Raw genomic sequence first — 16,594 nt, forward strand, 5'->3', positions numbered from 1 at the left:
AAAATTTTGAACAACTCAGAAATAAAAGAAAACTTCTTTAACCTGGTACAAGGTTATTAACCAAAAACACTACAGCAAATGCTATACATAATAGTGAAACAATAAAAACATTGTTTTTAAAATCAGGAAAATGACAAGGATGCTTGCTACTATCAATTCCATTCTATACTGTACTGGAGAGGCTAGTAAGCATTCCAAGGCAAGAAAAAGAAAGAAAAGTGACAAAGATTGGAATAGAAGAAACAAAATTGTCATTATTTGCACATTATGATCTACTTTACTATTGTAAAACTTCACTAAGAGACATTAAATAAGACCCTTATGAATGGAGACATTGTTTTCATGGAAGGAGAGACTCAATATTTTAAATATGTCATGTCCCCAAATTGGATTCAATGCAATTCCAAAAAAATAAGGTCGTGACGAGAACTGTCTATCCGATTCCAAGCTTACCTTAAAGCTACAGTGATTACAACGGCGTGATTTAGTGCACGGACAGAAAGACTGGCAGAAGAAACTGAAAGCCCAGAAATACATCCTCACATATAGGAACTTATATATGACAGAAGCGGTCCTGAAGATCACAGGGAGGAAGAACGGTCTATTCAGTAACTAGTACTAGGATAACTAGTTACAGACATGTCTAGAACATTAAACTTGATCTCTTCCTCACAAGATAAACAAAAATTAATTTCTTATAGACTAAGGCCTAAAATGCTAAATGTAACTTTAAAACACCTAGAAAAAAATGTAGACTACTTTCATGATCTCAGAAGGGTACTTCGTAAATAGAACAGAAAAGTTAAGTCGTAAGTTAAAAGACTGGTAAATTGGAATTCATGAATATTAAGAGTATCTTAATTCATCAAAAGACCCCTAAAAGAAAATTAAGAACTGCAAATTGGCAGGAGTTATGTGCTACACATATAACTGACAGAGGATTAGGTTCTTGAATATAAAACGAAAAATCGTTTGGAAAAATACCTTAATATTAAGATTCTGTTTCTCACAAAATAAAGCTAATGGTATAAAAATATTGGCCATCGCAGGTCAAATCCTACTGCTTTGAGGATACAGGTCATGAGAACCACTTTCTGCCATCAAAATATCAAGTTCGCTACCTACAACATGACTAATAATAATGTACAACTGTAATTTCACAAGGATGTTAACTTTTATAACCTTAATTAAAAAAAAATCAAGTTCGCTTTGATGACTTATAAACTCCATAAGCAATAAGCTGTGCTGCTCAGTTGAGCATGACGAGCCATTTGTGATCAGAAGGCCTCCAACTTTTTCAAGAGAACTTCAAGCAGCCTCTACTTTCTGACAAGGTTAATTCATGCCCAGCTCACCAGAGGGAGGGAGGAGAGCTGTGAAGGCACACAGGCAGGCAGGGCAGTGCGGGCTCTGCTAACTGCTTATTTTCATTGTGAAGAGTCAGAGGAGGCAAGTGAGGCCCACAAAGGTTCCCAAGACTTTAATTACCGGGATCAAAAGGCAGACAGCAGTGTTTAAAATCCCTTAGCTTTTATTCTTCCACGATTCCTTTGAAAAGAGGGTCATACTCCAATCTTCCCACTGTCTTGCTCCAGGTATTTCCAGGCTACAGAAGCAAGTGTTCTTTTCTGATCTGAGGTTCTAGAAAAGAGCCTTGATCTCCTGGGTGCGTTCTCTACTTAAAATTTCTAGCTAGTTAGCACCGCAAGGTGACTGTGATGCACACGCTTTCTAATTAACAGATTGAATCTATTTAAACGGACGGTGGATCAGAATTTCAAATCAGTCTAGAAGGACATCTTCATCACTGAAACTCATCTACTTTGATTCACACTGGGTTTTCACGGCAACCGTTCAGCACTTGCAATGTTTTTAAATTTTACAGCATAGCTTTATCAGCGAACAAGAAGTGAAGTATCAGATGTTATTAAAATCCCCTTAACACAGTCAGGAAGAATGACGGGAGGGCACCAGAGTACAAATCAACATAATGACTCTTTTATTTCACTCATTTAAATGAAATGTCTTTCTCTAATGGGAGAGACGCTGTCAGTGTGAAAATTTGCATTTACACAGAGCTTTCACTTTATTCTCTACAATTATTTAGCATGGTACCTTTACAATAGACCTGCAGAGTGAGTTTATAATTTAAAAATAAATATTGAGACAGATAAGGGAAGGTTAAGTGCAGTGCCCAATACAGTTAACGTGGTGGTTAAGGGCTCTGGAGAAAGGCTGATGGAGCCCCACTCGTAGCTCCACCACGTTACCTCTCAGCTGTGTGATCCTGAGCAGGTTACTCAGCTTCTCTGAGGCTCGATTTCCTCCTTGATAAAACACAGATAACAGCACTAACTCTTTGTTGAGAGGATTAAATGGGGGGGGTGGAGTGGGAACAAGGACGGACCCAAAACGTACAAGGCATTTTTATAGTACAATTCCTAACACAGACTGATTTCAGTGAATGGTTAAAAATTACTGTATGAGAAGCTTTCTTTGTATGACACTTTAAACATACATATACATGTAGTTCTATAATCACAGAATTCACTCTTGTTCTCGGCAAAGGACTAAGTTACCAAAAAATGCTCATTTGAGTACAAAAACATGCTCATAAATACTCCTTTTTCTTCACTTGAACCTGAAATTAATAGGTAGATATTAATCAACTGTAACTTTCAACAGACTCCGTAAGCCAGACGGGATGAGTTAATCAAACAGAGAGAGCTCAGGACAAACTGCAAGCAGTAAGACATACAGTGCTGTTTAAAACAAGGAAGTGGGGGCCGGCCTTGTGACACAGCGGTTAAGTGCGCACATTCGGCTTCAGCAGCCCCTGTTCGCCACTTCAGATCCCGGGTGTGGACCTACACACTGCTTGTCAAGCCATGCTGTGGTAGGCATCCCACATATAAAGTAGAGGCAGATGGGCATGGATGTTAGCTCAGGGCCAGTCTTCCTCAGCAAAAAGAGGAGGATTGGCAGCAGATGTTAGCTCAGGGCTAATCTTCCTCAAAATAAAATAAAATAAAACAAAACATGGAAGTGTGATAATGGAAGGTTTTTCCCTAAAAAAAGCATGACATTCAGTATAAGGGAACATTTATTAGGTTCTCAACCCTGAAACAATGCCTTGACTATTTAACAAAGTTATATTTCAAATGCTGTAATATGTCGGCCCTCACAACTTAAGATACACATAATTTATTGAGAATTATGTAGGACTAATAAAATTAATAATTATTATTACAAAATCAGCTATCATTTAGTCAGCCAATTGTGCTTGAAGTATTTTGTACAGATTCTCTTATTTAATCTTCACAGTAAGAGTGAAAGAAAGAAAAAAAACCCTGTTAGTCTCACAAAGGAGAACTCACTCTCAGGAAGATTATGTAACTTTTCCAGGGTTACAGTTCGTCATTGACAGAGCAGAGATTTGAACTCAGGATTGTTATGACTTCAAAAACCAGTATTCCTTCTGGCCCAAACTGCTTCTCTAGGTAGAACATTAGGAAACTAAACTAAATGACCTTGCAGGTCCTTTGTACATCTAGAAGCTAAAACTCTTCTTTCTACTGGGCAAATCCACCTGAGGGTATTAAGCTCGAAGCCCTGCTCCTTCTAGCAACTCTCCAATCCCTATGTGCTTCAGGGAAAAAAGCGAGAGGGGAAGAAATAAAAAGGAAGAGAGAACATTTCTTTTTGGTTAGTGTCGTCAAATCGATTCTGACTCCTAGCGACCCTGCTGCATTCCAGAGCTGAAACCTGCCCAGCCTTTTCCCACGACCCTCTCGCCTTCCGGGGCTATTTAGAGGATTTTCATGGCCAACTTTTTTGGGAGTGAGTGGCCAGGTCCTTCTTCCTAGCCTGTCTTAGTTTGGAAGCTCGTCTGAAACCTGTCCACCATGGGTGACCTTGCTGGTATTTGAAATACTGGTGGCACAGCTGTCAGCATCACAGCCACAAGCAGCCGCCACAGTATGACAACCAACAGACAGGAGGCACGCTTCCTTGACCGGGAAATGAACCTGGGTCGCAGTGGTGAGAGTATCGAATCTTAACCAAGAGATAATTAAAGTTAAGCCTTTCAGATACAAAACGGTAACCTGCAGGTAATGAGGAGCACTAAGAAAGCGAGAGCACAGGAAAAGGAAAGAATTTCAATTGGCCATTAGAGAATTTCCTGACAACAAAAAAATTGAGACACTGGAACACATTATCAGAGAACATTATGTAGGATAAACAAGAAAATACAACCTCGTGAAGGGCTGTCAACACACAAATAGTGTCAACATACACACAAGATGGGGAAGTACAAATATAGCCTACTTGGCTCAGCCTCACTTATAATTTAAAATAGAAAAGAAAAAAAGGAAAGTGGTAAAATAAGCTTGATGGCAGCCATCAGGAAACGGCACTATAATTCTGCCAGCCTAAATACAAGTTAGCAAAATGCTAACCCAAATATTTGTGCCACATTTTTCAAAGGACCCATCACTGCACAGGTACCATTTTATATTTTCTTTCAATTCACTATCCAGTAATCCACATCTCTATTCCCTCTGCAAATTCATATTCAGATTGAAAACACTACTCTGGTCTAGGCTCAACATTAGCCATTGTAAACACACTGGTAAAATAAAACCCGGATTTTGTTAGTTTTTCAAGTATGTGTTGGGAGAACTTTGAATAAAAAATGTCACAAAGATAATTTCCTCTGGGGTTAAAAACAAAAAAAGACAAAACCCTCCCTAACTTGGGTGGAACTGTTAGACTGAGGAGAGTCGTGCCTGTTTCTCACCTGTATCCCTTCTCTCACCACGTGAAATCACACACAGGCTAAGGTCCAAAGCTGACTGCCTTAGGAAGCTGCAGACTCAGCAACTTCGTTTCTCCCCTTCCAATGTCAGCTGAGTTTTGATGCAACCTTTACCAATCTGTCAAAAATGAGAAGTCTACATGTTCCTGGCAGTAACAGGATTCTGTCACTTTTATTATGACAAGAAATATGTTTCTTTTATGATGATTATGTATTATCAGGAAAAAAAACCGTGGCTATTTCCATTAAAAAATAAATGCACTCAAGTCAGTCAAGTTAATGCTTTTGTATTCCCCTCCTGTTTTCCTCTACAGCCACTGCCACTCTAAAGAGAAATAATTCCTCAGCTTCTGGTCTCACCTAAACCTGCTCCTTTCACGCAAAACAGAAAAGACTCCTGACCATGAATTATTCGGTTCTAATAATACGCCCCACGGAAATACAGTAGTTGGGAGCATAGGTACCAGTTTGGGGAGACTTAACACTCTCGGGAGGACCCACCTTGTGAGTAGAGAAGGATCTGCATCTCGAGAAGAACACAGGTGAACACTTGCACCAGATTCTCCAAGCCCAGGAGCTCAAAGGCCTCTCGAAGAGGATAATCGGAGAGCGGGAGTTCGTTGGGTCCAGGCCTCTGGCAGATGACAGGTTCATAAACACCATAAAATTTCAGTGATCTCCCCGGAGGTGGGAGGGGTACCTCATAGAGAATATTATGGATGTAGCTTTCCAGTGGCAAAGGTGGCGGCTGCTGGGAGGTAACTGCCTTGTAAAGCTGGATGAGGAATTTCTTGCAGGCCTGCATGAAAGGCAGCGGGGTGATCAAACATATACTTTTGGAAACATACAGGGTGTCTCTGCTGATGTCATAGGAGTTGTATCGCTGGAGCTTCAAAAGGGAAGTTGTGTCGCCCTCATCGAGACTGCTTGCCAGCGAGTCCATGCTGCAGGAGGACGAGGCGTAAACGCTGCTGTAATGCTCTGCGTTGTGCATCTGGTAGAGCGTCTGCATGGCTGTGCAGATCTGCTTGCTCGTAACTTCTTCATAAAAAGTGAGAACAAAGCCATAGGTGCGAGAACCGTCTTCCCGGGTGATGATAAACGAGTGGAACTGAGGGTCTTTATTGTCAGTTTGTGTTCTGAAAGACAGCCCTTTGGGCATGCACAGCTGTGGAGGAAGGGGGAAAGAGCATCAGAACGCAGTACACAAACAGCTTCAAACCAGAAAAAAATGTCTGTGGACCTCTATCCAGGCTTGTGAGCTTCAGCGAGTCATGTAACTTCTCTGAGCCTCAGTTTATCTACAACAAATGCTACATCGGTGACTCGAAGATGAAATAAGCAAGGGCACTCCACAAATATTTAAAATTTAAGTATTATTTTTGGAGCAATGATGGTAATGTTTAAGAAGAATAGGGAAACAGGTGAAGGCTCATTTGATAAACGGAAAAAGTTAAACAGAATAATAGAAACAATAGTATCATCTTTGCTATTTTGAACAATATGATACTTCTAGAAAAATAAACTTTGAAAATGGAATGATTTTTGATTTACTGAAGCATAAATGTAGAAGTTTTAGATTATTTCCAGTAGAGATTATGCTCTAGGTCTTGGGAACTACCTAGGATATAGTCAAACTTGGGAATAAAATTAGCTGACGAGTTAAAGATACTATCTATATTTAAGACACTTAAAATGCAGAAGAAATTAGAACTGATTTTTCTCAAAACATTTAAAATGAAAGAAACAAATTACAGAAAATTTGAAATATACTAAGGAAAATAAAACTTGTAACTCAACTATTCTAACATAATAATTATTAATTTTTATATATTCCTTTCTACTGTTGTATTACAACATGCTTTCTGCATAGAAATAATTTACCACACTTTACATTTTTTTTTCAGATTTAATAATCGAGCTGGTGTAAAATTTAGAAGTTCCCCCAAATTCTCACATTACCAAGAAAACACAATTCACCTTAAAAACTACAGGTCCTTCATTCAAACTGTCAGCAAACACCTATTAAGTGCCTTCATGAGCTGGGCCCTGTGATGTTGACACCACGATGAGAAAGACAGACATGGTCCCTGTTCCTTTGGAGCTTCCAGTCTAGCAGGGATGACAGATGGTTAAAAAATCATAATGTATGGGAAATGCTAAAATAGGGTAAATACAGGCTGCTATCCACAGCAGGAGGATATAAATGAAAAAAGAGGAAGGTAACAGAACCAAAATGAAGGCCAAAACTTGAGGATGAGTATGGTGTTAGTGAGATGATGAGAAGGGAGACAGGACAGTGCAAAAGCCCAGAAGACAGAACATGAGAGTTTGAGGAAACGAAACACATTCATTGTGGGTGGGGAACAGAATGCAAGGTGGATGGAGATGAAAGAATGTAGGAGAAACAATTAGGGGCCGGGTCACAAAGGGCCTTAGTAAGTCATGTTAGACGTCTGAGACGGCCTGGTGGCACAGCGGTTAAGTTCACACGTTCCGCTTCAGCAGCCCAGGGTTCACTAGTTCGCATCCCAGGTGCGGACCTATGCACTTGCTTGTCAAGCCATGCTGTGGCAGGCATTCCACATATAAAGTAAAGGAAGATGGGCACGGGTGTTAGCTCAGGGCCAGTCTTCCTCAGCAAAAAAAGAGGATTGGCAGGGGACGTTAGCTCAGGGCTAATCTTCTTCTTCTTCAAAAAAACCAGTCTGAGGAGGACAATGGGGCACATCAACTTTCCTGCACTGAAGGGTAGTGGTTTCCAAAGGGGTTCCAAGGAGGCAGGAGGAATGCCTGAGGGCCTTGGAGACACCTTTCTCTCTGATCCCATATCCAATCCATCAACAAAGATCATCAGTTCAACCTTCAAAAATATATTCAGAAACAAATTACTTCTTCCCATCTTTGCTCTTCCTACTCTAATCTCAGCCACATTCTTCTCTGCCTGGATGGCTATTTAATATATCTTGCTAACCAGTCTCCCTGCTTTTGCCCTTGTCCCCCATAATCTATTCCCCATACAGTAGCCAAAATGATCCTTAAAAAATGTTAGATCTTGTCACTCTTCTCAAAACCCTCCAATGGCCTTTCATCAGACTAAAGGCCAAAATCCTTATGCATAAGGCCCTACAATGACCTGGACCCAGCAACTTCTCGGGCTTCATCTCCCACTACTCTTTGGCTCACCTACTCTGCTCCAGAAACACCGGCCACATTGCTGTTCTGTGAACACACCTAGTAGGCTCTTGCCAAAATTTGCTGTTCCCTCTCGTTGGAACAATCTTCCCCTAAGTATCCACAGGATTCACTCCCTGTGATAAATTGTATTTTCTAAAAATGGCTCCAAAACAATATCTACTTCCACATGCTCTTCCAGAACCTTGCCACTCTCCCATCAAGAGCCTGGCTGGGCCGCTGAGAGTGCCTACACCGGGGATCCACAAACTTGTTCTGGCTCTGGAAAGAGTCAGATAATAAATATTTTAGACTCTGCAGCCCATACAGTCTTTGTCACAACTACTCAACTCTACCACTGTAGCATGAAAGCAGCCACTGACAGCACAAAGGAATGGGCATGACTTTGTTCCAATAAAACTTTATTTATAAAGTAGGCAGTCAGCTGGATTTGGCCTGAGGGCCATGGTTTTGCCTATCCCTAGCCCAGTGAAGTTAAATGCAATGGAGGTAGCAAGTGACACTGAGTGACTTCTGAAGCAAGACTAAAAAAGGCATTACATCTTCCACCTCTCTCTCTCTCTGGTCACATACCCTGAGAGCCCTGATCCAGCATATAAGAAGTCTGGCTAACCTGAAGCTGTCATGCTGGAGAGCCCACATGGAAAGATCGCACAGACAAAGAGGGAGCTCCAGCTGTTTTCCTAGCCCAGCAGACAAACCTGTGAGTGAGTGAGCCTCAGACGATTCCTAGTCCTGAGCCTTCAAATCGCCCTAAGTGACATCCGGTAGAGCGGAGATGGGCTACTCTGCCAAACTCTACTCAAACCATAGATTTGTAAGCTAAATCATGACTTTGTTGTTTTAAAACAAGAGTCACCAAACTACAGCCCCAATCTGCAACTCGTTTCTGTAAATAAAATTGTACTGGAACATAATCAGGCTCATCCATTTAGGCATTGCCTATGGCTGCTTTCGCACTACCACAGCAGAGCTGAGCGACTGTGACAGAAACCGTATGGCCCACAGCGCCTCCACTGTTGACTGTCTGGCCCTTTGTGAGTAGTATTAGGATCGTCTACGCAGCAAGAGATAACGGGAACACTCCTGTACTTCCTTTAAGCCAGCATATAAACACTACCTTAAAGAGGCCTTCCTTTACCTTCCCATAAAAAATAGTGTTTTCATCCTATAAATGTCATTAAAATGTTACTTCTCCTCTTAAAAGTCTTTACTGAAGGAAGCAATTAAAATCTTGCACCACTTTATACATATGTACGATGTATACTGACACACATTACTAGTTTCTCTAATTACATCTGATCTCTAGATTGCAAACTACTCAAGGACTGGGAACAAGAAACATTCAAGAGTACCACACATTAAAAAATATACTATTTGTCACCATAATAGAATTGCGATTGATAAGGATAAAAAGCAAAAACCATGAAGCTCAGCATTAGTACGCCAGTGAAAATGTCTTTATATTTCCTATCAGTGAATATGAGACTTGGAAAGAACTAAGGGAGCTCTGCTTCTTTTTATATATATTGACAATAATTAAATTACTGTGTAAATTTGGGTAGAATAAGATATTGACCTAGGTAAACACAGGAATACCTGGATTTGCTAGGGGAAAAAATTGCTTATTCCTAATCTTGGGAATAAGTGTATAAGGAAAGGATGGGGCAGGATCTTCTCATAATCATGCCTTCACATTCAGGCTGCTTTCATCATAACAAGTCAGTGAGATCCTGTGCTGATATTATGAATGAAAACTCACCTGACACATTTACTATAGTCAATAAAAACTGTAGGAAGGATGGTTTGAATTACTCTTACTCCAGGCTAAGCTCAGACTTATTTAGCACAGTGCATGGCACGTAAGTATTCGTTGAATGAATGAACAAGAAAACAAACAGAAACAACAGCTGGGAGGACAGGGTCAGATTCACCTCGTCTCTCGATTCAGTCTGCAGTTCTCTTTTTACATCAAATAGGCAAAACAGAAACACAGTGACCTCCAGAGTCAACATAAAGATTGAATTTAATTGATAGGCTTTCCTGACATCATAAACCACAAAATTACAGCTCCAACTGCTTCTGGACAGCTGCCAAATATTCCCTTACGGGTTCGTAGCTTTCTTGAGCACGCATTCAAACATTTACAGGAAAAGCTTGCCAAAAGTTGTGCTCAAAGTGAAGAATGACTTTCTATGCTACAGATGACAGATGTAAGAATTCTTAAATTCTCTTCCTACAAATCAAAAAAGTGAGAATTAAATTTCTAATCTGGGAAAGCATGAGGTGGAAAATGCTATTGCTTTTTCATTTTTTAAAAGTGAGAATCGTTGTATGACTTGTCAGGTTTATTTTTCAGAAAACCTGAGATATAAATCAAGATTTGCTCACCATGGCATTCAGCAATCTCTTGTTATTCCCGAATATTGCTGTTTACTAGCATTATCCCCTTCCCACCCCGCTCTCCCACAACAGAACAACTAGACATTTAGAGTTGTCACTGTTGACCAGATCACCACTGCTAAGCAGATTAGTTTAGCTACAGTGGGCTCACGTGCTGTGTAGCTCTCCTGGTTTCAGGGACCAAATGTCCTTCTTATCTCTCTGGACTCTTTTGGGCAGTTCGGCTAGAATTTTAACAATTCCCTGTTCCATTTTCTATAGTCTATGACTCCCATGCCCTCTCTCTTATTACACAAATAAAAAAGAAATTATTCAGAAAACTCTCCAAGAGTTGGTCAGTTTGCCCTTCCTTCCATCTCTCTTTCTGCTTTCTTCTTTTATTTTCTTTTCCCCTTTTTCTCCCCAAAGCCCCCAGGTACATAGTTGTGTATTCTTAGTTGTGGGTCCCTCCAGCTGTGGCGTGTGGGACGCCGCCTCAGAGTGGCTCGATGAGTGGTGCCATGTCCACGCCCAGGATTCGAACCAATGAAACCCTGGGCCGCCTGCAGTGGAGCTCGCAAACTTAACCACTTGGCCACGGGGCTGGCGCCCTTTCTTCTTTTAGTAAACATTTATTTCCTGTCATATATTGCATTAGATCTTGGTATCTCAAAAGACCAATCTGAAAATAATCCCTTACTTCAGGGAGCTTACAGTCTAATAGGAAAGACAGACATATAAAGCATTGGTTACAAAACAATGTGATCAGTGCCACTCTGGAGCGTGTTCAAGATGCTGTAGGAATACAGATGAGACAGCACCTAACAACTCTTGCTTAAGAGACGGTTTCACAGTGGAGGTGACACCTGAATCGACAGGATGGGGAAGGGAAGTATTGTAAGCAGGCAAATATTGCTTCATTTTTTCAGTGATTTGAACCTCTACTAGGTGCAAAGCTGGGGCTATAGCCATGTTCCTGTCCTAATGGTGCTTACATTATAGCAGGACACAGACCTGACAGCTAGCCGCATAATTAATCCATTGCAATTGTGACAGTAATACAAAGAGGTACAAGGTGCTACAAGAACCTAGGGGGATCTGAATGAATGTTGGAAAGGTGGTGGTCAGGGATGGCTTCTCTGAGAAAATCATGTTTAAAATGAAATCTGAAGGGTCAATAAGAAGAATTCACTAGGTAAAGGAGAAGTGGAAGAGCCTTTCGAAGGGAAGTGACAGTGTAAGCTGAAGCCGAAGTGTGAAGCCAGTTAGACAGGCGCTGCAGGAGTCCAGGTAGGAGAGCTTGGTGGTTTGGACTAAGGTGGATGTGTAGAGACAGAGAGAAGCAGACAGACAACTGACTGCATATGGGAGGGGGTGAGAAGGTGAGAACTTTCAAGGATGATGCTAGATTTTTGGTTTAGGCAGCTAGGTAGATGGTTGTCCCATTCACTGACCAAGGTTGGTGGGAAGATTGTGAATTCAGTTTGGGACACGCTGAGTTTGAAACACCAGCGAAATATTCTAACTGAGATGTTAAGAAAACAATTGGGCTTCCCCAGTAATGGCTGGATTAGAGCCCCAATTCTCATGATTTTATTATGAGACATGAACTCAAACTCGGGTCAAAATGAGGGCTTTCATTTTAATGTCAAACCTATTAATGTAACTAAGAGTTATCCATTTCAAGTTCAAGTACTTGCTGAGTCTGTACAAAGTACACAGTGCCCCTTTTCCTTTGAATCTTGCAAGATGGGCATGTGAATAGGTTTTTTTCAGCTAATCTTTTCCTTTACTCTTTGCTCATCATTCCACTCCACCCTTCTCTGTGATCAAAGTAAATAGAAAATTGTAAAGTTAGAGCTTTAGAGATTATAAAGAGATTTATAATAGTTATTACTCTTCTACTACCTGAAATATCATATATGAGATGTTTCATTTAGGGCATAAATACAAAATAGAATCTTATTTCATATAACTTGCTTAAAAAGGTATTGACCAGGGGCTGGCCTGGTGGTATAGTGGTTAAGTTCTCACACTCTGCTTTGGTGGCCTGAGGTTCACGGGTTCAGATCCCAGGCGTGGACCTACACACCACTCACCAAGCCATGCTGTGGCAGTATCCCACACACAAAATAGAGGAAGACTGGCACAGATGTCAGCTCAGGGCCAATCTTCCTCACCAAAAAAAAAGGTATTGACCATATTTTCTTCCTATCGATTCCTGGGTTCACTCCATTTGTAAGGATAAGATCTATCTACTAGAACATTACATAAATAGTAATAAATGCCAATATGCAGATTATCTCCAAGATATCTGAAATGGGGGGGACAGGCAGGGGAACTTCAGCTCTACTTGTGATGCTTTGTTTCATTTAAGAGGAAAGGTATGGATCTGAAGCAAATTTGTCAATGCGGACACGTGTTAGTTCTGGGTCACAGGTATATGATTGTTTGTTGTATTGTTCTCTCTGTTTTATGAGACTTCTGGTTTTTTTTCCCATAAAAAAAATCTCTGAATCAGCAACCAAAAGAGACATAAAAAGCAATTAATTCAGAAATAATTTCACCTGTCACTTATATCTATTTTCTATTATATTTGCACTGCACTCATACACATGGAATTTTATTTAACAAAGTTCATTGCTTTGGGGGACTTAACTTCTGTGTGAAATTAACGAGCCTTACTCAGAGTACCACTTTGGTTGTTAGTGGAATGAGTGGTATTACAGAAGGCAAGGATGTGTGGGAGTGGGAGTTTGCTAAAGGCAAGAACAAAGCTTTCTACCTTTAGGTGAGAATAAATTATAGTTTCATACAAATGCACTTACTAATAAATCAAAGAGGAAATTAAGGGCAGTAAATCTATGACCCAAATGCAGACTAGTTTAATGGGATGCTTTTCAGAGATTTTCAAGGAGTGCCAGCAAATCCTTTCAGATTTGCAGCAGTAAACAAAATGCTCTGTGGTGCTTAACCATCAAAACACAAGCCTATGTTTTATTCTTCAGACAGAAACTTGCTGCTTACATAAAATAACCTCAGAGGCAAGGAGTAAAGAACATATAAAAGGCAGATCAAGGAAGCTGATAATTGCTTTAAAGATGAACGTTTTGTAGATGGAGACAAAAGCTATCAGAGATATTTCACTATTCATCCATTCAAATGATTAAAAGAAAGAAAAAACATCCAGTGTGGCATTTTGTTCCACATGGCTGTGGATTCATAATGTCATAAGAACCTAGTTTTGAACACCCTTCTGATTTCTCACAGAATAATTTATACTTTGAAATATCTTACTAAGTTAGGAAGACAAAATGTTATAATCTACTGACATTCTTATCCATTTTTCCATTGCTTCATTTAGACACTCTTTCTTTCATATCTTTCCATTCATTTGCTGGCACAGCAGCTGATAAATTATTTTTTGTCACTGCTGACTATTTTCGTCAGAAGCTCGTCCGTGCTCCTCCAAGTCTCGTAAATATAACTAACAGTTGTGTTCCATGTAATATCTATGGTGCTGTCTTCACAGCACTAACTGCCAGCAAAATGGCATCTCTGATTAATTTGGTATTGGGTGGATAACAGTTGAGAGAAATAACCACCTTGTGCTCTGTGAAGAACCCAAGTCAAAGCGCCAAATGCTTAGGCATTTGTCCTTAGAAGTACCATGCTACTCCCTCCCTGGAGCAAGCCCAGACTGGAAAGGGTTTCCTGTGACACAGAAATACCACAAAGGGTCCAGTGTGAGCCAGGTCATTTTGGAGCAGGTCAAAACTAAGTTACAGTTTTTCCATGAGGGAGGCAGCATGCAGGTGGGAAAAAAAGTGAGCCAGAGAGGAAAAATGACCTGCATTCAATCTCTGAGGCTCCCTGCTGAACGTCGGGCAAGTAACTGTGAAATACGAATAAGAATCCTCACTGGGCACATGCCAGCGCGCATGTGAAAGTAACATACATGAAGTATGTGGCAGGCACCTACTAAACATTCATTTCCTTCCCTTACACTATCACCTCAGAAAGGGGTTTTTTGGCTCTACCTTTAAAATACTCAAAAAGAATGACACCTATCAGCGTCTCCGTCCACTTTAGTCATTTCTGTGCCTGTCATGCCTGATCTCCGATTTGCTCACTTGGGGGTTCTCTTATTTTTATAATCACAGAGTTCATGGAGGCCCAAAATATCATCCAGGACCTTCTAGGCAGGACCCTTCCTAAATGACCTGAAAACTATGACCTACTATATTTCTAAGAATCTCTGAAGGGACTTAAAATCACCATGGTAACTCATCACATTAATTCAAATTCCTTATAAACAAATCCTACTAATGTCTAAATGATTGAAGTTCCTTTCCCTCTTTACTTTGTGAATGTGATAAATTACAGGCCCATCATACAACATTCCTTGAAATGTGAAAACTATAATCATGCTCCTTCTATCAGGCTCCTCCCCGGGCAAACAAAGTAATATCACTGATTATCAAAGTATCTATGTATTGATTAATGCACACTCACAACACAGCTTAATAGTAGGAAAAGAAAACGGGCTTTGAGGGTCTGCTGTCTACACTTATTAGCTGTGGGGACCCTAAGCAAGTTACTTAACCTCTCTGGGCTTCATTTTCCACATCTGTAAAATGAGGATAAGATTCTCTTATAGAATTGTTTATTTAAAGGGTTAAGTTAAACGAAATAATGTAGACATTCAAAATATAGTCACTAGTGTCATCTTAATAACAAACAAAAAGCAGGCTAAAGAGGAAGAGAAAAACACCTACCATGTTCACTGCATCTTGATCAAAAGGGTTCCATTCTATATTCTGAGGGTAGTGGGCCAGAACTTTGGATTTGAATGTTCTTCTCAAAGGACTCTGGTCAAAATTTTCACCTACAACAAATAATTCATAATTAGTTAATATGCAAATTTTTTTCAAAAGCCTCTCATAGTCGCTTTTAGTTTGTGGATGTATTGACTGAAATCTAACAGTCTGAGTTGTCAAGTTCTCAATGGATAACTGAAAAGGAACTGTTAGTAAGAGATTTGTACTTAAAACTTCAGAATCTGAATTTTAAAATCCTGGCTGGACACTGATACTAAAAACCACAATAAGCTAAAACAGTCCTTGCTGTAACCCAATTACTGTCCTCATTTCAATATGCGGTGATAAAAAAAGTCTAGTTGGAAACATTTAATTCACTAAAGAAACATCTTGAATTAAGCTAATCATACTTCTTATGATCCCGAAAGTTTGTACAGGGATAGACTCAGTGCTGCGGGGCTGAAAGGAGGCAATTTTGCTTGAATTTCCACAAAAACCTCTGATAAACATGACTGTGTCTCCGGGCTGTTACAAGTAACAGAATCAGAAATGTCATTACTGAGTTGTCTAGTTTAGTAGACAGAACACAGGAAACACACTAACCTCTGAAAAGAAACAAGCTAGTCTAAGCCAAATTCACCACCTGTCAAAATTCTGGAAAGATAAAAGTAGGCTACACTTTAACTAGTACATATTAGAAAATTCAATAACAGCTGTCAGCTCAGTTTTTTAACTCCTTGACCAAAAATGAACTCCCATGAGACCTGTCCCCTGCAAATGCTTCATTTCATAAAAGATTTTAATGTGGACGGATCTTAAATTCTCAACGTCAAAAAGCTGAGATTGGGGAATTAGAAGACCTCGGAGAAATATCATTCTGTCTCCTGTGTTTTTTTCTACTTTTTAAGTTCTAATCAAGTGCAAAACACGAGCTGTCATATCAAAAGATACATGCCACTTACCAGTATTTGTACAAGTAAAAATATCGTAAAGCAATTCATGAGTCACACTTGGATATCTAGTTAGACCCAGTTTCCATTTTTTTGGTAAAAATATGAAAAGATGAATACTAAAACATCTTTTAGTGCAAAACCTAACAGATCAGAGAAGGAGGGAAAAGTCGCACTCGAAAATCTTGTTGGAGACTGCAAAATAAAATATACAGGAGTTTTTCTGAATAAAGGCACATAATTTCAACAGATTTGCTGCAGCAACTAACCTACTGTTTCTAATTCAAGCTCTTTTTTCCTTCGGATTCCTCTTACTTACTTAGGCAAATACTTCATCCTGTTTATCTTTCTACCCCATATTTCCATCTTCTAACAGACAAGAGTAGAGAGCTTCCACTTCTAGAAGAAAAACTGTCAAAGGTGTCCTT

At 39.9% G+C, this 16,594-nt stretch overlaps 1 protein-coding gene across 6 annotated transcripts in view; it reads right to left on the reverse strand.

Annotated features, from left to right (window-relative positions):
* The window catches only part of DENND5B (DENN domain containing 5B), a 179,238-nt gene that overhangs the window by 84,153 nt on the left and 78,491 nt on the right, over positions 1-16,594 (reverse strand). For all 6 annotated transcript variants that reach the window (XM_023643329.2, XM_023643327.2, XM_023643328.2 and 3 more), the window contains 2 exons: positions 15,175-15,284; positions 5,321-5,987 (listed from right to left, as the gene is read on the reverse strand). In XM_023643329.2, the coding sequence (XP_023499097.1) occupies positions 5,321-5,987; positions 15,175-15,284 (777 nt within the window). The remainder of the gene's footprint in view (positions 1-5,320; positions 5,988-15,174; positions 15,285-16,594) is intronic.

This window comes from Equus caballus, chromosome 6 (genome assembly GCF_041296265.1).
Source record: "Equus caballus isolate H_3958 breed thoroughbred chromosome 6, TB-T2T, whole genome shotgun sequence".
NCBI lineage: Eukaryota > Metazoa > Chordata > Mammalia > Perissodactyla > Equidae > Equus > Equus caballus.